General features: G+C 46.0%; 5 protein-coding genes across 5 annotated transcripts; 3 read left to right on the top strand and 2 right to left on the bottom strand.

Moving 5' to 3' along the window:
- The first annotated feature begins 5088 nt into the window (after positions 1-5088).
- Positions 5089-5727, top strand: HD556DRAFT_1413555 (uncharacterized protein). The gene has a single exon (XM_041304249.1). The coding sequence runs from the start codon at positions 5116-5118 to the stop codon at positions 5320-5322; it is 207 nt and encodes a 68-aa protein (XP_041154071.1). The 5' UTR covers positions 5089-5115; the 3' UTR covers positions 5323-5727.
- HD556DRAFT_1449456 (uncharacterized protein) lies at positions 5713-5959 on the bottom strand (the record flags this gene model as incomplete). The annotated part of the gene is made up of 2 exons (XM_041307599.1): positions 5713-5844; positions 5894-5959. 2 exons carry the CDS (start codon positions 5957-5959, stop codon positions 5713-5715), a joined length of 198 nt encoding a protein of 65 aa, XP_041154072.1.
- A 3698-nt stretch (positions 5960-9657) lies between these two features.
- HD556DRAFT_1413560 (uncharacterized protein) lies at positions 9658-11129 on the top strand. Its single transcript, XM_041304250.1, has 4 exons — positions 9658-10064; positions 10116-10412; positions 10460-10604; positions 10656-11129. The coding sequence occupies exons 1-4, from the start codon at positions 9891-9893 to the stop codon at positions 11015-11017; spliced, it is 978 nt and encodes a 325-aa protein (XP_041154073.1). The 5' UTR covers positions 9658-9890; the 3' UTR covers positions 11018-11129.
- A 529-nt stretch (positions 11130-11658) lies between these two features.
- On the bottom strand, positions 11659-12687 carry HD556DRAFT_1449460 (uncharacterized protein; the record flags this gene model as incomplete). The annotated part of the gene is made up of 1 exon (XM_041307601.1): positions 11659-12687. One exon carries the CDS (start codon positions 12685-12687, stop codon positions 11659-11661), a length of 1029 nt encoding a protein of 342 aa, XP_041154074.1.
- A 7874-nt stretch (positions 12688-20561) lies between these two features.
- On the top strand, positions 20562-21526 carry HD556DRAFT_1449463 (uncharacterized protein; the record flags this gene model as incomplete). The annotated part of the gene is made up of 2 exons (XM_041307602.1): positions 20562-21014; positions 21068-21526. 2 exons carry the CDS (start codon positions 20562-20564, stop codon positions 21524-21526), a joined length of 912 nt encoding a protein of 303 aa, XP_041154075.1.
- Between the last annotated feature and the right edge of the window lie 619 nt (positions 21527-22145).

Raw genomic sequence — 22145 nt, forward strand, 5'->3', positions numbered from 1 at the left:
ACTAACCATTTCGATGCTTTGGGTCTTTGAAGTTTCCCACACTCAATTTCTTACCCATTTCACTTCCTCAGTACTCAATTCTTGGTTGATTTGTCTGTAAATTTATGTCTATGATACTTAAGATATTTGAAATGTACCCCAGGTTTCTGATTATGAAGATTCAATGTTTTGAAGGCATGGGCCCCTTATCAGGCGAAATGGCAAGTATACACACTAGCTCACAAACTCCAGCCTATTGTGAGCTGATCTTGGTCATAAGAAGCAAGAATATAAGCTATGCTCATTATATATTAAAAGGTTGGATCATGGATGCAAGGGCAAGATACTGAAAATCGTGAAAAAATATCACAAGTGCAATTGTCTATGCTTTGTTCCTGGAAAAGGATCCTGTGTGTCCTGGGCTGGTTATATGATATATCTACTCCGAATATGCTCAGGAATAGACTCCCTACAGTCCTTGAGGTCCAGTCCTACAGGGAAAAAACCCCAGCAGGTGAACCACCAGAAGAGGGGGAGGTACACTATACAATAAAGGATTACCCTATGGTCCTGAGCTCCTGATACATTGTTTCTATTGTTGAATAGATGATTGAGATACTATTCACCTAGAAATGAACACATAGGAACATATTTTGTATTTTTATGTATATATGCAATATCCATTCAAGCACCAAGTCTCAACTACCGATTACCAAGTCCCGACACTTGATAGTTGATAGTCAGTATTCGAGCTCCGAGTGCCAATATTGCCTACCAATATCTCAGTCAAATGATAACCAAACCAAGACCCAAGTTCCAAACCTGACTACTGAATACCAAGTATCAGTACTCGGGACTCGGGACTATTGGCTGGAGTACCCAACTATTGATTCACAGGTACCGAGAATTAGAACCAAGTACTGAGTACCTGACTACTGATTCTCGGGTACCAAGTATCAGAACCGAGTACCGAGTACCCCACTACTGATTCTCGGGTATCAAGTATCAGAACCAAATACCAAGTACTGATTCCCTTGTACCGAGTACCGAGTAACGAGATAACCAATTGACAAGAAAAAACTACCAATACACTCACCTTGGCTCGGACTACAACTTTTGTTCAGGAACTTAAACATAATAATAACTTTCATTTTTCATTATTGCCGATGTTTCAGATTTCTTTAGCTTATATCTCGGTTAAATGATAACTGATGGACAAGAAAAGACTACCAATACACTCCCCTAGACTCGGACTACAACCTTCGGTAAGGAAGTTAAGCGTAATAACAACTTTCATTTTTCATTACCATTTGCCTATATTGACTACCGACCAGTGGCTGAGTGCCGAAGCTTGAAACTTGAAATCGGTGGAAAATGAAATCTCGCAACAATGTACACATGAACATGTTTCATTTCCATAAACAATTCCCCGAGTGTCATGTACCGAGCCCCGAAACCCAAAGCCTGAAGCCCGGACTGTGTTGTCAGGTTAGTACAAGACACTCGGTGAATTGTCAAAGGAAATGAAACATTTTCATGTGTACATTGTCGCGAGATTTTGTTTTCCACTGATTTCAAGTTCCAAGCTTCAGCACTCAGCATCCGGCACTCGGAACTCGGAACTCGGCGCTCGGAACTCAGAACTCAGTGAAATGTCTAAGGAAATAGAAATTTCACAATTCCCTGAGTTAGTACAAGACACTCAGTGAATTGTCAAAGGAAATAAAACATTTTCATGTGTACATTGTTGCAAGATTTCGTTTTCCACTGATTTCAAGTTTTGAGCTTGGCACTCGGCACTCGGCACTCGGCTCGGAACTCGGAATTCGGCGCCCGGACCTCGGAACTCAGTGAAATGTCCAAGGAAATAGAAATTTCACAATTCCCCGAGTGTCGTGTACCGAGCCCTGAAGCCTGAAGCCGGGACTGTGTTGTCAGGTTAGTACAAGACACTCGGTGAATTGTCAAAGGAAATAAAACATCTTCATGTGTACATTGTTGCGAGATTTCATTTTCCACTGATTTCAAGTTTCAAGCTTCGGCACTAATTCGGAACTCAGTGTCTTAATAACCGAGGGTCTTATATAAAGTGTGTAAGAATGTAATGACACCACAATTACACTTGGATAAGACTTCTTGCCAGTCCTCGATTAACACGGTCTACGACTTTTCTTCTTTCGTGGTAGATAACGTGTGAGTTCTTGGGAGGCTCGCTAAACCAATCAGGTGATCAACTTAGCCGGAGCTTTTATGTGTACCTCCAATTGCTTTGTCTAGGATTTGCTACCTAGATTCAGAACTGTGGTCTGAAGTACAAATAGCTTTGCCTAGATTGCACGTTCTAGGCACTGAAATGAACTGGGTAGATTTGACCAAGGCACGAGTTGATCAAATAGGCACGAATAGGAGTAGAGACAAAGGGGTCTCTGTGATATCACGTTGACCAAAGACTGGTTGGTCAAATAGGCACAAATAGCACTGGTGAGACAATGGTCTCAAGAATAATCACGTTGACCAAGGCACGATTTGGTCAAACAAACAGTAAACGGGAGAGACAACGGTCTCTAAAAAATCACGTGGACCAAAGACTGGTTGGTCAAATAAACAGTAACGTAAGCTTCTTATCGTAAGAAACTTGTATTCTCAAGGGATACGTTTCCCTGCACTTGTTCTGCCACAAGTGGGAGATCTTGACAAGTGAGATGTCTTGTTCAACTGAGGGGTTCTCTGAGAAGAAAATTTCCTAGAAGAGGGATCTCTTTTTTTGGGGAGAATGGGCTCTCCTTATATACATTTTGTGTGGGAAAGTAATGTAGGTTCGCAAACAATAAAATAAAGAGAGAACCAATCAGAATATTGGGTGAAACCCAATAAAAGTATAAAATACAAATAAAAAATGGAGCAATGACATCAGAGATGACATCATAGTGGAGCTAGAATATTCTAGAGCCTATGACATCATTATGACTCATACATTACATCATAATTTCCAACAGAATAGTCTAGAACTTTCTGTGGAGCTATATGACATCATTATGACATCATACTCAGAATAATATTTTCTGGAGTATCTGGTAGGTCATAGCATCCTAAATAAAAGAAAATAAAAGAACAATGCTAGAGAAAACAAGATAGAAACAATGATACAAATACAATATGCAAGACACGGGCTTTTTAGATAGGTTTTTGTTAAGCTTTGAGCTTTTCTCAATGGTTTTCTCTAGCCAAAGTGAATAAGCCAAAGGTAAGGCAATACCTTAACCTTCATTTTACTTCACATATAAACTAGGTCATTCTGTGATTCCCATTTAACATATGACTTTTTCTTCTTCTTCCATATAAAACTTGAAATATAGGACCGAGGTTTGATACCAAGGTATGGGGTGACTAGTCTGAGGACTGTGCTAACAGACATAATCTTTTGAGGGTTATTCCTAGTAGTAGTTATGTCCATGCATGATTCCCGTATCATGCAGGACATCGGGACTCGATTTTTGAGATGAAAGACATTTTTCAAACATGTTTGAATCAACCTTTCATATATCCATAAACATTTTACCAACTCCCGAACCCCGAAATTGTGGACTGCCAGGTCTCGGGGGTTGGGGGTCTGTGCTCGGGACTTGGGAAATTTGGGGAGATCAATAAAATTTGATCTACAATAAATTTGATTTACAAACAAATTGATTTACAAACTTTTGAAAGATATGTCGTCTCACATATCGAGTCCCGAGTTCCGGGACCCCTGAACCCCGAACCCCGAGACCCGGCAGTCCGCAATTTCGGGGTTCGGGGGTGATCTACAATAAATTTGATTTACAAACAAATTGATTTACAAACTTTTGAAAGATATCTGTGTTGTCTCACATATTGAGTCCCGAGTTCCGGGACCCCCGAACCCCGAAATTGTGGACTGCCGGGTCTCGGGGGTCGGGGGTCGGCGCTCGGGACTTGGGAAATTTGGGGAGATCAATAAAATTTGATCTACAATAAATTTGATTTACAAACAAATTGATTTACAAACTTTTGAAAGATATCTGTGTTGTCTCACATATTGAGTCCCGAGTTCCGGGACCCCCGAACCCCGAAACCCGAGACCCGGCAGTCCACAATTTCGGGGTTTGGGGGTGGTAAAATGTCTATGGATATACAAAAGGTTGATTCAAACATGTTTGAAAGATGTCTTACCCGGAACTTGGGACTCGATTTTTGAGATGAAAGACATCTTTCAAACATGTTTGAATCAACCTTTCATATATCCATAAACATTTTACCAACCCCCGAACCATGAAATTGTGGACTGCCGGGTCCCGGGTTTCGGGGTTCGGGGGTCCCGGAACTCGGAACTCGGTATGTGAGACAACAAAAATATATTTCAAACACGGGTAAGTCAATGTGTTTGTCAATCAACTTGATTGTAAATTATATTTTATTGATCTCCCCAAATTTCCCAAGTTCCGAGTTCCGAGCTCCGGGACCCCCGAACCCCGAAACCCGACACCCGGCAGTCCACAATTTCGGGGTTCGGGAGTTGGTAAAATGTGTATGGATAGATGAAAGGTTAATTTAAACATTTTTGAAAGATATCCCATATGAAATGTCAAGTCCCAAGTTTCGATTTCCGGGTTTCTGGAGTGCCGAGTCCCGAAGCCCGAAGTCCCGAAACCCGGAGTCCCGAAACCCGGAGTTCAAAACTCGGGACTTAACATTTCATATGGGACATCTTTCAAAAATGTTTAAATCAACCTTTCATCTATCCATACACATTTTACCAACTCCCGAACCCCGAAATTGTGGACTGCCGGGTTTTGGGGTTCGGGGGTCCCGGAGCTCGGAACTCGGAACTTGGGAAATTTGGGGAGATCAATAAAATATAATTTACAATCAAGTTGATTGACAAACACATTGACTTGCCCGTGTTTGAAATATATTTTTGTTGTCTCACATACTGAGTTCCGAGTTCCGGGACCCCCGAACCCCAAAACCCAAGACCCGGCAGTCCACAATTTCGGGGTTCGGGGGTTGGTAAATCTCGGTTTGGGGTTTTGCACTGAAAATTTGACATTTATACATATCTAGGCTCACCCATATATGTACCCATCTATGTACAATTCCCCCACATCAGCCCACCCATCTATGTATTATCCCCCACGTCGGCCCACCCGTCTATGTAATACATCCTATGTTGGCCCACCCGTCTATATAATTATACCCCACCTCGGCCCACCTGTCTATGTAATAAATATTTTATCACACCCTTGGCCCACCCGTCTATTTGATATCCCTTTCGTCGGCCCACCCGTATATGTAATACTTTTTATGTCGGCCCACCTGTATATGTAATACACCCCGCGTCAGCCCACCCATCTATGTAATATTCCCCTACCTCGGCCCACCCATATATGTAATACACCCCCGTCAGCCCGCCCGTCTATATAACAATATTTGCCTTACATCTCTCTTCAGCCCAGCTGTCTATAATATCCTACTCTACATATTACCCTGATGGGCCCACCCATCTCCATGAATGATCATATTCCCCCGGCCCATCCGTCAACATCAAGGATATATATATCATTGGCATACATGGGCCCACCCGTCTCCATCGGAAATAATATGTGTCCCGGCCCATCTGTCATCATCGAGAATATACACAACATGGGCCCATAATCCGCTGGCCCGTCTCATATGGGATATTATGTAGGTCGGGTGGCCCGTATAATACGGAATTTGTCACTGAAGGGGCTCGCCCTTCAGTGGTGAGGTGCCAAGAAAGGCTTTGTGGCCCTTGTGCCACACAAAACGAACGATGCCAGCCATGATAAACGTGTTTTGAAATTTGGCATTGACAGTGATATTTCCATGCTGAAAGACTCATGGTGCATAAAGCATTAGAAGTGTGAGATCGACATACCTCATCCACAGGATATGCATGCATGAAGAGTAGGGGATCAGTGCCCCATATGAGTTTGTTCATCATTGTGATGTGATGCAAAAAACTCACCACCATCTTCCGAACAATGAGGTGTTGAGTCTTTGATTGCGTCCTCGAATTGAGCGATGCATTTTTTCCACTCCTGTGTCATTGCGTGTCTTGTAAACATCACCTGCGCAATGAGGACTTTCCCCTCCTTCACAGTGTCATTGTTACGACTGGGATGAGTCGAGCTATCTATGTCTGAATAGACAATCGGCAGAGTGCCAGATAGACGGAGGTCTGCTCTCGAATGAGAGATCAAGGTTTCTGGCTAAGGCGAGTGTCGCTGACTCCCTTAGAATAGTGGTTCTTAGACAGTAAGGTTGGAGACCTTACTGAAGGACGATGTTCCAGGTAAAACCCAGTAGATTAAAGTAAAGAATACAATCGTTGGTAGCTAGGTCTATATACCGAATGTTCAAGCGGAGCTTGTAAATGGTTATCAAGATAGAAGCGCGATAGGAAGAAAGATAAGGCGGACAGCCCGCTTGGCGATGATAACAGATAAGCATGATACGGACAGCCCGTTTGTAAGCAAGATAAGAAAAATGAAGATAGGGGTCAAATGTTACTGTAACATTACCCCACTGCTATGGTTGAAGTCTCCGACTTCAATATTCTTCGGTGTTGACATACTCGTCCATGTGGTCGTAATAGATTGGGTCTGCGTCAGCGTTGCAGAACTCCGGTTCATTATACTTGGTGGCGTACTCCCGATTCGCCCGATCTATTTCATCCTGGAGTTCTTCATCCTTCCTGGCCTCCCACTCCGACAGTGCTTCGTAGAAGCCTTCATCGGTGTAAACCAATGGGAATAGTTCCTTCTTGGCGGTGTAGGGGCAATAGATAGAGAGATGACCAGGCTTCTGGCTCTGGCATACGCGGCAGTGGTATTCAGGGCAGTTCTTGTGGCGATGTCCGAGTTTCTTACAGACGCGACAGACGAAATTGTCTGGGGAAAACTGGGGTTGCTTTACTGTGATGACGTCAGGGGTTTCGGTGAGGTCAATGACTTCACGCTTCTTTCCCTTAGAAGCTCTAGTCTTCGACACTCCGTGCACGGTAGCTCCCTTGCGGGTCTTTTGTTTAAAGACGACGGTGGGTTCGGGGATGGGTAATGGTTCTTCAGCTTGTGCTGGTCGAGCAACAGGCTGAGTTTCTTCTCTAGCCATATCTGCAACAGATATGCTGCCGGGGGAAGCGCTAGCAGAAGGGCTTGGCGGGCGACCGACTTCGGTCTTGTTCCGTTCTGCAACAGTTCATATAACTGTTTTGCAGACAGTACTAAAAGCAGAAGGAAGAAGCTGAATCTCAAGACTGCGAATTTGTCTCTGGAGGTGTTGGCAGGTGAGTCTGAGGGCATCGTCCTGAATTTCTTTGAATCTAAGTTCAAGGGCGGCTGTGGCGCGTATAACGTGGATCTGGGAGAGAATGGGGGCGGCAACGAACGCGGGTTCTTTGGTGAGCTGGTTTTCTAGTTCAACTGCGTGGGGGAGAGACAACAGGGTTGTTTCGACGATGGCGTCGTCGTCAAGGTTAACGATGTTTTTCTTGTACGTGGAGTTTTCGAGGGAGAAGGCAGTGGAGGATGATCCAGTGGGAGAGGGTGTCAATGGAGGAGTCATGATACTTGGGTTGTTTGTCTCGAGGGGAATGGTTCGTTTAGTTCAACTTGTGTCTCCTTTTATACGTTGTTAAGAGTTCTTTCGAACTCTGCAAGTTCTCCTCGGGTATCCATTCGTTGCTTCCGGAAGAGTAGCCTATCCAAGATACGAGATAGTGTCTTCGTTTACCCATGCCCTTATGGCTAAGAATAGCTTCTACTTCGTATTCTTCTTCGCCATTGATAACGTCAGGCGGAGGTTCGGCATAGTTCGGTCCGTGTATCTCTGTTTCGTGATAGGAGGATAGTTCGGAAGCATGGAACGTGGGGTGAACTTTCCATTGATCTGGGAGCTTCAGGGTGAACGTGATGGGAGATAAGACTGCGGTGATAACGAATGGGCCGTATCGCTTGGGCGCAAGTTTCCTAGATGGTAAAGATGTCAGGAGATTGGTGGCCGTGAGCCATACCTTATCTCCTATCTTCCACGGTCGATACTTCCCATGGCGAGATCTTTCTGCCATTCGCTGCATAGCAATGTTATGGCAGGCGAGTGCTTCTTCATGTATCTTCTGGAGGTTCCTGAGTCTTTCTTCTGCTGCTGGCGTGTCTGATACGGGTAAGATGTGGGGGATTCTTCGTGGCTCATAGCCCATCATGAGGAAGAATGGGGACGTGTTTCTGGTGTCGTGTTTTCGATGATTATGGACAAACTCGGCGATGGGAAGATGATTGGCCCATTCTAACGGGTTACTCCTGCAATAGATTCGAAGATAGGTTTCAAGTTCCTGGTTGAGACGTTCTGTTTGTCCGTCTGTCTGGGGATGATAGGCGGTTGATGCAGCGATCTGGTATCCGAGAAGTCTGGCGAGTTCTCGAGAGAATTTAGAAATAAACTGTGGTCCTCTGTCAGAGATTACTTTCTCATGGAGGCCAAATCTCTTGAATACGTTTTTAAGAAATAGTTTGGCCACTCCTTCTGAGGTGATGTTTTTGTTGCATGGTGAAATAATTACCCCCTTCGTAAGCCCATGGTCTACCACGATCATGATAGAGTCGAAGCCTCCGGACAACGGTAGATCAGTGATAAGGTCGACGGAGACCTGAGAAAAGGGGCGAGTGGCAGTGGAGGGAATAGGGCGTAAAGGCGGGGTAGTTGGGTGAGTGTCAGCTTTCATCTGTTGGCACAGCGCGCATCCCTCAACGTATTTGCGAATATAGGTTCCCATAGCGGGCCACCAAAAGTCCCGCTTTACCAATTCCTCAGTTTTGAATCTCCCAGGGTGTCCCGCTGTAGAAACAACAATACTGAGAGGAACAAAACAAAGATTGCTCCTAACTGATATATTTGTGTTGTGGTCTTTGCACTGCCTATTCTGCTATACTTGCCTGACAAGTGCGTTCGACCCAGGGGTCTGCGGTCTGGGAATAGTCTTGGGGGTAAGTGAGTGATGTGGGGTCAATAGTCCGAGCGCGGGAAACAATGTCCAAAGGTATAATTACGATGTCCGACGCAAAAGCGTCGGGTCCGATGTTTTCGGGGTTTCGGGATATCGGGTTCGGGTTCGGGATGTTGGAAACTAATAGTAACGCTATAGCGAGCGTCGGAAGAGCGAGCGGTGTGCGCGATAATAACAATGACTGATATGGATAATGAAAGAGCGATGATATTCGCAATATCAACTAAGAACTACGAAATATCGGGCTTGACCACTAAGCGTCGGGGAACTGCTCCCCTCTACTTGGATAATGAATAATGCTCGAGGTCAGTCCAATATATATGTAAGTACGTAGAAATGCGGAACCCATAGGCGAAAGTAGCGGCGGAGTATTTCGGATCCGAAGTACATGTAAATAAACATGAGGCGCTGCGGACTATGGGAAAACATGTAATAGCGCTGGCTACGACGTGAGTAATGTGCGAAATAATGAACTACACACCTAGTGGGGCTAGCAAGACAGGACGGGACACGGATAGGACAAGTGCACGGGAAAACATCGGGTCCGATGCGGCCTAAACGTCGGTTTGGCGGGTTAGCGTCGGATAACATCGGGAAGTGATTAGCATGTGACAGGTATTTGGCGTGTACTGTGAAATAGCTCGATACGAGCCCAGCACCAGCTCGTGTCCTACATCTCCTACGAACTTTGAATACTGACTGTCCCCAGTCAGCGGTATGCGGGAAGTCTTCACCAAATTTGCGGGTTTCTAAGTCACGTGACCAGCGGGAAATGCGGCCGAGACTTTCTCGCGATTTCTGCATATAAACCCGAGCCCTTGACAACTGCGCTTCTCTTCTTTCATTCTTTTCCCCTTCATCTAATCTCACTATGGCGTTCCCCTTTGACACTGCACAAGTCTTATCTCCTGAGGCTGAGTCTCTCCAGCGCGGATTTTCGGAACTTCGGCAAAAGATGGAGGCCGAATCGAAGTGCGTACCAGATGATAGGCCGGATCTCATGGTGGAAAAGGAAGAATGGTGCAGGAGGTGGAACAAGATTTCGGTGCGTCGCATTTGCTGTGATTTTCGGGTTTTTCGTGCTAATATCCGAAAGTCCGATATCGGAATCTTTATAGCGGCCGGAAAGGATAAGGGTGTCGCACTTGCGTTGACTGCGGAGGATGTTGCGAGGGGTAAGGAATTGGTGGGGATTCATGATCGCTTCGTGGAACAGCTGCATGCGCTCAAGGAAATGGCCGCGCGTCAGGCCGAAATTTCCGAACCTCAAGGCGCACCTGCGGATGTCTCGATGGAAGGTGAGGGCGATGAAGAAGAAGATGCGGACGGCGAATCCGAAGTTCCGATTAAGCGGCCGACTCGGGTGCGCAAGGCAAAGCATCCTGCGCCGAAGGTAAGTCCGAAATTTTTGCGTTTGTCTTACGCTAGATATTTCGCAAGGATGATGATTCTGATGATGGAATGATCCTTCACGACCCTCCCTGCGACCGCTGCGCTAAGCGTAACACCGAATGCTTCGGACCCGAAAAACGCGGGTGTACAGAGTGCCGGAACTCTAAACAGGCATGTTCCTATTCTCGTATTGGTGAGTTTTCCTCTTTTTCGCATTTTTCGGCGTTTTGACTCCTGTATTTAGCGCGCGCCAAGGGCAAAGCGTCTGCGCGTCGGCCGATGGCGGCTTCCAAGGTTCGGGTCGGGTCTTCGCTCGGATCCGAACCTCCTATTACGATTTCCGATGGTGAAGATATGGCATCCGCCTCGCGTATTTCGAAGACAAAGCCGGTGGTGCTGATTCAGGGTAGGAAAAGGAAGTTGGCGGATGTAGAGGAAGAGGATTTCGCACTTGCGGATTCGGGTTTGAGCGGAGAGGACCTGATTTTGGCGGGTAAGCTTCGGGGTGTCTATGCGAAGTTTCGCACTATCCAGGGGCTGATGTCCGAAGTTGCGAATGAGTTGGACATGATGCGGGCGCATGTCACCAAAAAGGCGCGTTTCTGAATACTGTCTCTTTCAATTTCTTTCTGCTTCTGTACTACCAATTTAGCGTTTCTCCTAGCTGTACAATGTATTCCGCGTGTTTTCCGAATGTCAAAGCGTGATGTCCAATGAATTCTTCTAATGTCCGAAATGTCAAAGCCTCGGGTCCGATGCGATGTCCGAAGTTTCCATGTATGTCCTGTGTCCCTTGTGTCCGTGTCTCGTGTCTTGATGCTAGGTCATCCCCTACTAGGGTGTCTAATAAAAAACAATGAAAAAAATAATCATAAGTGCCAGATGAATTTTCGGATAACGTAGTCAAGATGATACTATGGACGCAGATTACCATCTGACTTGACTTCTTCGTGCAACTTTTGACTGTCTTTCTTCGGGTTTTTCGGGTTTTCGGGTTTTTCTACGTATATATAAGGGTGCGCAGTTCGAAGATGAAATGCTATATAAATAGGGGTTATTAACGCGCGTTCGGATTCGAATGTCTGTGTACTATTAGTTTCTTCTGTAGGTGCGGATGTATGAGGATAGTGGTTTTTCGGGTTATTGAGATATGAAACACCGGCCTAATCCCGGGGTGAAACGTGCAAGCTATGAACATATGTGCGCGTTTTCGGGTATCGCGTTACCCGAAATTTCGGGGTTTCGAACTATAGCTTTTTCCTAAGGTAAAGACGTCGTTGGCTTTCATACTGGTAAAACGCGATCTGGGAGTGCGATGGACGAGGGTATTGAAAGCGTCGGTAGACCGGATGATGGAATCGGATATTTCGGATCCGATGCGACGGGTGACGATAGGGCGAAACTATGCAGGGAAACTGCGGGTAAACGGGGCATATCTTCGGGATGATGGGGAAATGTGTTTCGGGTGTTTCGGGCTTTGACGTGCGGATTTTCGGGTGTGACAATTCAAAATGATACCTAGACCTAGTGACATAACCGGTGAGAATTAAAGCGACGGCTACTGCGTGAACGAAATGATCAGTGGGATCTGGAGAAGGTAAAACGAGTTCGTGATCTAAACTCCTGGTACAAATATCCCATATTTCTGGGAATTCGTCGGCCGATGTTTCAGGTATCTCGGGTACGTTGTCTTCTAGCGACGTTAGCTCTGAATCTAAGACTTCTGATGTTAGTACGTCTGCATCAATGACTTCTACGAATACATCCAATTGTTCCGATGGTAACTGAACTTGTCCGAAGGTCAAGTCCGAAATTTCGGAACTTCGGACTCCCTCTGGGGCGTCGGATGTTGTGATAGGGTCTTCGGGTGCGGAGATTTCTATTTCTGAAGTTAGGTGTTCTTGTGCGGGTGTGTATTCGTCACTTAGGTGAAGTGTCCACCATTCATAATCATCGGATTCCTCGGGTTCGGGTATTTCGGGCTGCGGATCGGGTCGGGTATACTCGTGTATGCCTCCTTCTGGGTAGGACGACAGAATTTCGTTAGTAAAATCTAACCAAGATGTACCTCGGGCCTCAGGGCATCCTGCCCATAGTTCTTTGTGGTCGCATTGGATATATCTGAGAGTATACTTGATGAGCTCAGTGTCCGATAAATTGCACTTTTGTCCGAGTTGGTCTACAGATTGCAAAAATGCGAAAACTCCGTAAACATCGCCGGTAAATCTTGGGGCTGATTGTTCTGTCCTGAATGGCATGCCAAATCTGTCGGGCATGATGGGAAAAACTGCGGGTACGTCGGAAATATCGTCGGGCCGTCGGGTCCGAAGTACGGGTTCGTCGGGAAATCCTAAAATCAAAATCACTTAATCAAAACTAAACCAGATGGACCCCTCGCGGTGGGCTCCAGTTGTAGAAACAACAATACTGTGAGGAACAAATGATGCTCCAGACTGTATCTGTAAATGTTGTGAGGTCGCGCGTTGCCTAGTCTGCTATACTTGAGACGACAAGTGCGTTCGACCCTAAAGGGGAAGCGAGTGCAGCAAGGATCTAGTAGTGCGCGCCGAAGGCGCTACTGGTCGGCTGATGCGAAGCGCGAGAAAGTGCGCAGGTGCGCACAAGGCGCGGGAAAGCGAAGGTACGCGCGAGGCGCGGGAAGCGCGCGCGTGTGAGCGGTAATGAGAGAGAGTAAGAGTGAGTTTGCTTAAGGGGTGATTAGATACTAGACAAGAGATACGAGCGCGAGGTGTCAAAGAATAGATTTCTACTATGTTCTCCTAGGTAGTATGTGGGTGGTAAGTGGGAGGTAAAGTTCTTGTTGGAAAGTAAAGTGTCTAATAATATGTACTGCTGGCGCTTATATGGCGCCTAAGCGCTGTCATGCGGAGCCGAAGCGCTACCGAGTAGGTATGTAAAGATATATGTAAGTAAGGGTCCATGGTAAAAATAGAGGTGGAACGATATGTAAATAAGAGAAATGGGAATATACGCACTAGAGAGCTTGGTGGACAGTGGATGGATGCTTCTGGATGGCTGGCGCTATAGGGCGCTCAAGCGCGGGAAAGCGCGCGCGCGTATACATCGTAAAGCGCGGGAAGTCGTGCGCGCATGCTGCGCATTGCGTGGGAAAGCTGCGCCTTGTAAGGGAATAGCTGTGGATAGCACACAGAGTGATGCTGCAAGTCGTGCTGTGTACTCCCTAGTGGAAAGTGCCATATCACACAATGCGAGGCACGAGTCTCTACACCGCTGTCGGGTGATCATGGTGTTTGAATAACACATCATGTCGTTGAGCCATTGGTACATAGGCCCTCTTTTTGTAAAAGAGAACACCATTGATGCATGTCCAATCGGAGAGGGCGGATTTCATAGGGGGAAGGCATATTCCATCCAACGCTTGCATGGCCTTCTGATATACGGGGTCTTCGGCGGAGTTATGTGCAATGCTTTCTGATAGGTTGTTGTCGATCAGTCGCACGAACATGGTATCAGGGAGGAGGATGCGATTCTTGTTATCATCTTTCCCGAGTGAATGGTCTGGGCGTCGTGATAGTGCATTGGGGGCAGCCAATTTGGTTCCCGCGACGTGGTGCAATTCCAACTGAAAGTTGGACAAGATAAGCTGCCAACGCGCTTGTCTTCTTGTTAACTTCTGAGCGGAGCGGAAGTATAAGAGATTCATGTGATCCGTGAATACTATCACGGTATGGGGGCTTCCTTCAAGGTAGTGGCGCCATTCTGAGAGTGCTCTGATGACTGCCAGTAATTCTCTATCAAAGATTTCGTAGTTTCGTTCTGCGGGGTTGAATGATTGAGACAAGTAACCGCATGGATGGTACATCCCATTTTCATCAGTCTGTAACAGTACTGCTCCAGTTGCCGCAAGCGATGCGTCAGTGGCGATTGCAAATTGTTGAGTTGGGTCAGGGTTTCTTAGCACCGGTTGCGATAAAAAGGCGTTTTTGAGGCGGTTGAAGGCGTTCTGGCAGTCGTCTGTCCATAGGAAGGGGTGATCTTTCTTTGTAAGGTCAATAAGAGGTCGGGCGATATCCGAGTAGTGAGCGATGAACGCTCGGTAGAAATTGCAGAACCCCAGGAACGATCGCGTATCCTTCAGGTTTTCTGGGGTTGGCCAGTGCTTAATTCCATCCACTTTGGCAGGTTCCATGCCCACCTCTCCGGGTCGAATTATCATTCCAAGGTACTCCACTTCTTGAGCATCAAAAGTGCATTTCTCCGGCTTGACGAACAGTTTCTCCCTCCGAAGGATGTCGAGGATTTCAATTGTGCGTTCTCGATGTTGTTGAAGATCTTTCGAGAAAATTAAAAGATCGTCCATATAAATAACCAACCATCCCTCGTTTATCTGCTGCTGACAGAGTTTTGCCATAAACGCTTGGAACGTTGCTGGGGAGTTCGTTAGTCCAAAGAACATGACTGTTGGTTCGAACAATCCTTCTTGCATAGTGAATGCTGCTTTCCAGCGGTCTTCAGGGTGGATTCTAACGTTATTGTATCCCGATCTTATGTCGATCTTTGTGAAGTACTTGGCATCATAGAGTCGTTCGATGAGAGATTTCGGCAGGGGGAGGGGATATTGGTTCCGTATAGTCCAATCGTTGAGATATCGATAATCTTGACAGGGACGTAATTCTCCGCTTTTCTTTCCTACAAAGAAGAATCCGCTAGCTTGAGGAGATTTAGATGGGACAATGAAACCTTTTCTGGTATTTTCTTCAATAAAGGTTTTGACGGCTTCTCGTTCTTTCCCGGATAATGGATAAACCTTCGAGGTTTTGGGTATGAATCCTGGTTTGAGATCAATGTGGTGATCTACTCCAGGTCTTTCGGGTGGAAGTTTGTTAAGGCCGTCTTTGGCGAAAACATCTTGGTATGGGTGTAAGAAGGGGGGAACGAGCTCTTCAAAAGTCTTCTTTTGTTTTTCTATTTCTCCTGCGACTGCGAATTCTTGGGCTTTGTTGCTTGTTTTTCCAAAGTTTTGTTCCTTCTTTGATGTTCCATCACGAACGAGCGGGGTATCGAAAGATAGATCGTCGATGATGCGCACCGTTGATCCGTCAGTGGCGTATTCAATGAGTACTTCATCGTTGGCTAGTTGATAGGCTAGAGGATCGAGGACTGGGGATCTAAAATTTTCTGACCAAACGTCATCTTTAGTGTCATAGTTGGGGATTTCTTCATCCATTACTTCTTCTTCTACAGAAGCGGTATAGGGGGAGGTGGTTTCATTAGTTGCCACCTTCACCTGTACTGGCTTCCGTAGTTTAGAGTTTACCCAAACCCGGGACGTTTCCTTTTCGATGACTTTCTCCTTTTTGAAGAGTGGTGGAAGGGATTTTCTTCGTCGTCTTCTGTCGATGTTTTTTTCTATAGCTAATGATCTCTTCGTTGATGGGAGTGACACTGTTTTGGCTTCCCAATCGATCTGGGGTTTCAGTGCCGAGAGCCAAGGGAATCCTAGAAGGATTTTATCTTGTTTGGCTAGTTTCGCTACATTGAATTTTCCAATCATAGTTCGTTGATCGATTTTGACCGTGAGTACGCAATAGCGAGAAATGAGTCCTCCTTGAGCATCTGATCCGTCTGCAGTGATGACGGGGAAAGGTCGAGAGAGTTTATGGGTTTTTATCTTATGCCTTTTACAAAAGGCGTCGCTAATAAAGGTTCCAGATGCTCCGGAATCGATGATCATGGATGTTTCGACGGTTTGTACGCGTTTATTGGAGAAAATGGATGCAGGAATTCTCAATTCATTTCTGGTTACGATAGAACGTATTAGTCGTACAGGAGTGGGAGTTACTGACGTCGAGGCAGTTCTCCTTTCTAAAAATCCATTTCTACGAAGCGACGCTCTACTTCGGTGAAGTCGCTGTCTTCTTCTTCCTCGATTTCCTTCGCTTTTTCTTTCATAGTCTTCCTTTGGATTGGTGCTTTTCTTTTCGGGGTATCTTCTTCGTTCCTCTCCTTCTTTCTCCTAATAGGAGCTTTAGAGGAGGAAGCGCGACTTTCGACTTCGTCGTCGCTGCTGCTTTCTTCTTCTTTGTTTCTCCGGATCTGGTCCCTTTCTCTAGGGTGGAAGGAGGTGTCATTGGCGCGATGTCCTACTTGGTGACATTTGAAGCATCTTCCTTCCTTGAGGTGTTTCTTTAATTCGGCGTCCGATAGACAGCTTATGCGATCGACTTCCATATCATCGCTTCTCCTGGGAACATAGTGCTTGTTCCCGAAGTTCTTCTTCTTCTGCTGGTTAGGTCTCTCTTTCCTTTTAATGGCTTTCAACCTTTGGAAGGCGTTGTCGAGGTTGATGCAGGTGTTGACTACGGTGTCAAAGTCATCGAGACTTTCACCGGTACGGTGCATGCTGTCTTGAAGCCCGTAATCTAGACCTTGTCTGAAGAATTCGATAAGGGGGGCTTGTTCGGTCATCCCTGCCCTGTGTGCGAGGAGTTTGTAGTTGGAGATGTAGGTGTGGAGGTCTCCTCTCATTTCCAATCCTCGGATCTTCATCATGGCGGTTCTGGCGGGGTCCATGGGTTTGAAGGCTTCGTCGAAGTCCTTCTTGAATGTGGCCCAAGTTCCATAGCCGATTATCTGCCTGGAGGTATCCTTTCTTTTAGGATCTAAGGCTGCTTCCATGAAATCTTCTGCCCATATTGCTGCGTTCCCCTTTGTCATGTATGACAATACTAGGATAATATTCTTTTTGTCTTCGTTGTATACTTGATCGTTGATATCAAGGTATGCGTGACATTTCATCATGAATCTCTTGGATTCTTCTCGGTCTCCATCGAATTCAGGAGGGGAGCCGATCTTGAGCTCTATATCTTTGGCTTTGGTCGTCATGGTGTTCAAAGGAGGGATATTTGGTAAGGCTCCTAAGTTCAAGGCTCCGATCAAAGGAGTTAACGAAGTCGTGGTGTCGGTTTCGTTGCAGATGGCAATGGTTCAGTTGATAAGACTTTAATCTTTTGTTACGACTGGGATGAGTCGAGCTATCTATGTCTGAATAGACAATCGGCAGAGTGCCAGATAGACGGAGGTCTGCTCTCGAATGAGAGATCAAGGTTTCTGGCTAAGGCGAGTGTCGCTGACTCCCTTAGAATAGTGGTTCTTAGACAGTAAGGTTGGAGACCTTACTGAAGGACGATGTTCCAGGTAAAACCCAGTAGATTAAAGTAAAGAATACAATCGTTGGTAGCTAGGTCTATATACCGAATGTTCAAGCGGAGCTTGTAAATGGTTATCAAGATAGAAGCGCGATAGGAAGAAAGATAAGGCGGACAGCCCGCTTGGCGATGATAACAGATAAGCATGATACGGACAGCCCGTTTGTAAGCAAGATAAGAAAAATGAAGATAGGGGTCAAATGTTACTGTAACAGTCATTGATGTTGTCATTCAACGCACATACAGTCTTCAGTGTCAGCACTGAATGTTCAGCGGCGATGGGCATTTGTAGTGCTGTCGTTTGTGCTTGTGATGATATTGTGGCGCATGTCTGTGGTTCAGTGGTGCTGCGGGGGGCTTGCAGGACAAGGTATGGTGTTCCTGGTAGGTTAGCCCTGGTATTGCATTTTTTTGTAGTACGTGCTGGTGAAGGTACAACAATTCAGATGGTGAGTCTGAACAATGTTGGGTCTTGCAGAACCTAGCTGCTATTTGACCCTAAAGGGTTTCTGGACCAGGCTCAAGGCTCAGAGGAGAGGAAATATCATGAAAACTTGCTAAGTACTCTGACTCATACTGGTAACTGGTGAAAAGATAACTTTCTTATGTAAGCTACAAAGTGCCAACATAAGGTAAGGTAAAAACAGTCTCTACAAGCCCAGCCAGAAATGAATCCCTACACCGGCCCCTTGGTCTATGTAGTTGTTAGTTAGGGTAGCACAATAAACGAAAGACTTACATGAATGACCTCTTCTCAAGGAATCTCCCCTCGCTGTAAGAGAGCTAGATTGGTAGCTGGAGGAACAAATCCTGTCCCTTGGTCTATCACACTGACTCCTCCATCAGGGGCTTCATCGATCCACAGCAGTATAGAGACTGACATCTCTGTGGCCTCATAGAGGTCTATTTTCTGATGCATGGTGGAATGCTCATCATCACCCAAATCATTCCATAGCATATCTGACTCAATATGCACCAAACCTGAAAACATTGGACATTGGACATTAGACTATTGCACTTCACATCAGCCTATCAGATATCATGCACACTTGTCCTACCTATGTCCTGTCTCATTGTGCTAGCCCCACTAGGTGCGCAGTTACTTGTTTTCACATCACTAACATTGTAGACCACATTATTACATGTCCGCAGCGCCTCATGTCTTATTACATAGGACATCAGATCTGAAAATATTGTGCTACTACTTTCACCTATAGGGTTCCGGTGTAGAGATTCATGCCTCACATTGTGTGATATGGCAGTTTTCACTAGGGAGTACATGGCATGAACTTGTAGCATCACTCTGCATGCTATCTGCAGCTATTCCTATATGAGGCGCAGCTTTCCCGCACAACGTGCAACATGCGCGCACACTTCCCGCACTTCATGATGTATATGCGCGCGTGCTTTCCCACGCTTGAGCGCCCTATAATGCCAGCCATCCGGAAGCATCCATCCACTGTCCACCAAGCTCTCTAGTGTGTATATTTCCATTTCTCTTATTTGCATATCATTCCACCTTGATTTTTATCATGGACCCTTACTTACATATATCTTTACATACCTTACTCGCTAGCGCGTCAGCTCCGCATGACAGCGCTTAGGCGCCATACATAAGCGCCAGTAGTACATACCAGAGAGTAGTTTAGAAACCCCCATGTTCATACCACACAACTCAGCTTAGTTGGAATCACTCCCTGAAAAGTAGCACTATCATCTCATATCTCTATATACATGTGCACACTTTCCTGCGCCTTCGCACCTCGCACGCGCCTGCGCTTTCCCGTGCTTCGCTGTAGGACACGAGCTGGCGCTGGGCTCGTATCGAGCTATTTTACAGTACATGTCAATTACCCGTCACATGCTAATCACTTCCCGATGTTATCCGACGCTAACCCGCTAACCCGACGTTTAGGCCGCATCGGCCGATGCAAATTCCCGTGCACTCGTCCTTCCCGTGTCTTGTCCTGTCTTGCTAGCCCCACTAGGTGCGTAGTTCATTATTTCACACATTACTCACGTCGTAGCAAGCGCTATTACATGTTTTCTCATCATCCGCAGTACCACATGTTATTTTACATGTACTTCGGATCCGAAGTATCCCGCCGCTACTTTCGCCTATAGGGTTCCGGATTTCTACGTACCTACATAAATATTGGACTCCCCACAGTGTCGTTCATCATCCAAGTAGAGGGGAGCAGTTCCCCGACGCTTAGTGGTCAAACCCGATATTTCGTAGCTCTTAGTTGATATTGCGAATATCATCGCTCTTTCATTATCCGTATCAATTATCGTTGTTATCACGCATACCGCTCGCTTTTCCGACGCTCGCATAACGCGTCACTATTAGTTTCCGCATACCCGACCCGAATCCGACTACCCGACCCGACAAACCCGACGCTTTTGCATCGGACATTGTTTCCCGCGCTCGGACTATTGATCTCACATCACTCACTTACCCCCAAGACTATTCCCAGACCGCAGACCCCTGGGTCGAACGCACTTGTCAGGCAAGTATAGCAGACTAGGCAGTGCAAAGACCACAACACAAATATATCAGTTTGGAGCCATCTTCGTATAGCCAAACTCGGTATTGTTGTTTCTACATCGCATTAGCCAACCAGTAGCGCCTTCAGCACCTACTTCTAGATCCTTGCTGCACTCGCTTCCCCTTTAGGGTTGAACGCACTTGTCGTGTCAAGTATAGCAGACTAGGCAACGCGCGACCTTACAACATTTATAGATACAGTCAGGAGCCTCATTGGTGCCTCGCTGTATTGTTGAACCTTCACCGCCATCACCCTGGCGAGCTGTCTGCACAGCGAGATGATGGAATTTGTACATTTATCTCATGTTTCCTCTCCCCCGCAACCAAGCAGCCCCACTCCAGCAGTGCAACCTGTGTTGAACCAGTATTCTTTGATTTTTTTCTCAAGAAAGCAAATAACTCACCCTGTTTGATGACCTCTGATATAGGATCTGGCTCTGATCATTCAGGTTCTCCCCCAACTCCTCTCTCCCCAGTGGATGAGGTGTCAAACTCTCCTGTAGTGAGAGAGGGCTTATTGCATAGCCCTTCCCATCACAGAAAGTGTGACTTCACATCTCTGTCCTGTCATGGGAAGCCTGGCCACACACCTGCAATGAAAGAGAGCTTATTGCATAGCCCTTCCCCTCATAAATCACATTGCATGGCATCTCCTTCCCATAGAAAATATCACACTGTGTCTTCTCCTACGCCTGTTTCTCCAATGAAACCCCACAACTCATCCCTTCCCCTTCATTCATTTTCTCCTCCAGCTTCTCCCCTTCTTGGGAAGTTTACATCTGCTTCTCCATTGGAGCTCTGTATCTCAGCTCGTGCATTAGGGCAAGAATGCCGACCAGAATTCATGGCTGAAGACATTGCAGAGGTACGTTCATAATATCATTTTATTCGATTTATTGTGTAATCTTACGGTAAAAGCATGAGGAATTGATAATGAAGGGCCTCATGGCCATGAACTTATCGACTATGTACAAATTATTCAAGGCAAGGCTTGCTGGCCATGAAGCTGCACACCAATGCCTCACAGTTACAGCATGGGCAATTCAAAAGGCAAAGCACTACTTAGAATTTTCTGAGGCATTCAATGAGGATAGCAAAATGTGCTTCAAATATTCTGATGAAGAATTCCAAAGAGTTAGAGCCACTCTCACTGAGCATCACCATTCAGAGATCAAGGACAATGGGACCTACCTTCAATCTGTATATGATGATGAGTGCAACACTCTTCATGCAATTGCTGCCCAGGCAGACACAATGGGAAAAGTTCTGGGCCTGAACATCAAGAACGACTTACTGTCATCTAGGGGAGAATCTTCTCATTGCCCTCAATTCACCGGCTCAGCTGATCCCAGTGGTTCCCATACATCCTCCAATTAGATGGTGATGGTCACAATAGTACCATGGACTCGGATGATGATGAAGAATCTGAAGGCCACAATGTGTAGGTCCAATCGCACAGCCCTTCTTTTTGTGTCCTCTTTTTGCAAATCACGGTATCTAAATTTGACTGCCAGCTCGTCACTCACTAATGGATATATCAGTGAATAGCCACACATTCAATTCTGTTCGGACCGCGCCATTCACATGTCGACTTTTTGAACATGTGTCATTCATATAGCTGCTTCTCGAACACCATGCCTCTCCCTGCCATCCATATATGTCCATAGTCTTACTTATCGAAACACCAGGCCACTCACACTCACTAGATCACTTTGTGATCGAACCACCATGTTTTTATGTATGTTTGGGTGTGCTTTATTACATTTGTGTGTAATAGTATTGAATTTGAAACAATCAGTGCACTATCAATTGTTGTCTCTCTCTCTCCTGACCACTGTATGACTAACTGTCCTTCACAATGAAAGGGCAAGGCTGCCATCCCCAAGCCAGCAAGGGGATTAGGACTTAACCCATCAGGACTTCCAGCTGAACAACCTTCTGTATCAGCATTCAGTTTCAATCCACACAAAGACAGTATGCAGTGACAAAGCGGGGG

The sequence above is a fragment of the Suillus plorans genome, assembly GCF_016647745.1.
Source record: "Suillus plorans strain S12 chromosome Unknown HD556scaffold_89, whole genome shotgun sequence".
Taxonomy (NCBI): domain Eukaryota; kingdom Fungi; phylum Basidiomycota; class Agaricomycetes; order Boletales; family Suillaceae; genus Suillus; species Suillus plorans.

Bases quoted from the DNA above. Each gene is read 5' to 3' on its own strand.
- HD556DRAFT_1413555 (XM_041304249.1), top strand. From the start codon at position 5,116: ATGTATTATCCCCCACGTCGGCCCACCCGTCTATGTAATACATCCTAT.
- HD556DRAFT_1413560 (XM_041304250.1), top strand. From the start codon at position 9,891: ATGGCGTTCCCCTTTGACACTGCACAAGTCTTATCTCCTGAGGCTGAG. The intron at 10,065-10,115 runs GTGCGTCGCATT...AATATCCGAAAG, and splicing joins GGAGGTGGAACAAGATTTCG to TCCGATATCGGAATCTTTAT. The intron at 10,605-10,655 runs GTGAGTTTTCCT...TCCTGTATTTAG, and splicing joins ATGTTCCTATTCTCGTATTG to CGCGCGCCAAGGGCAAAGCG.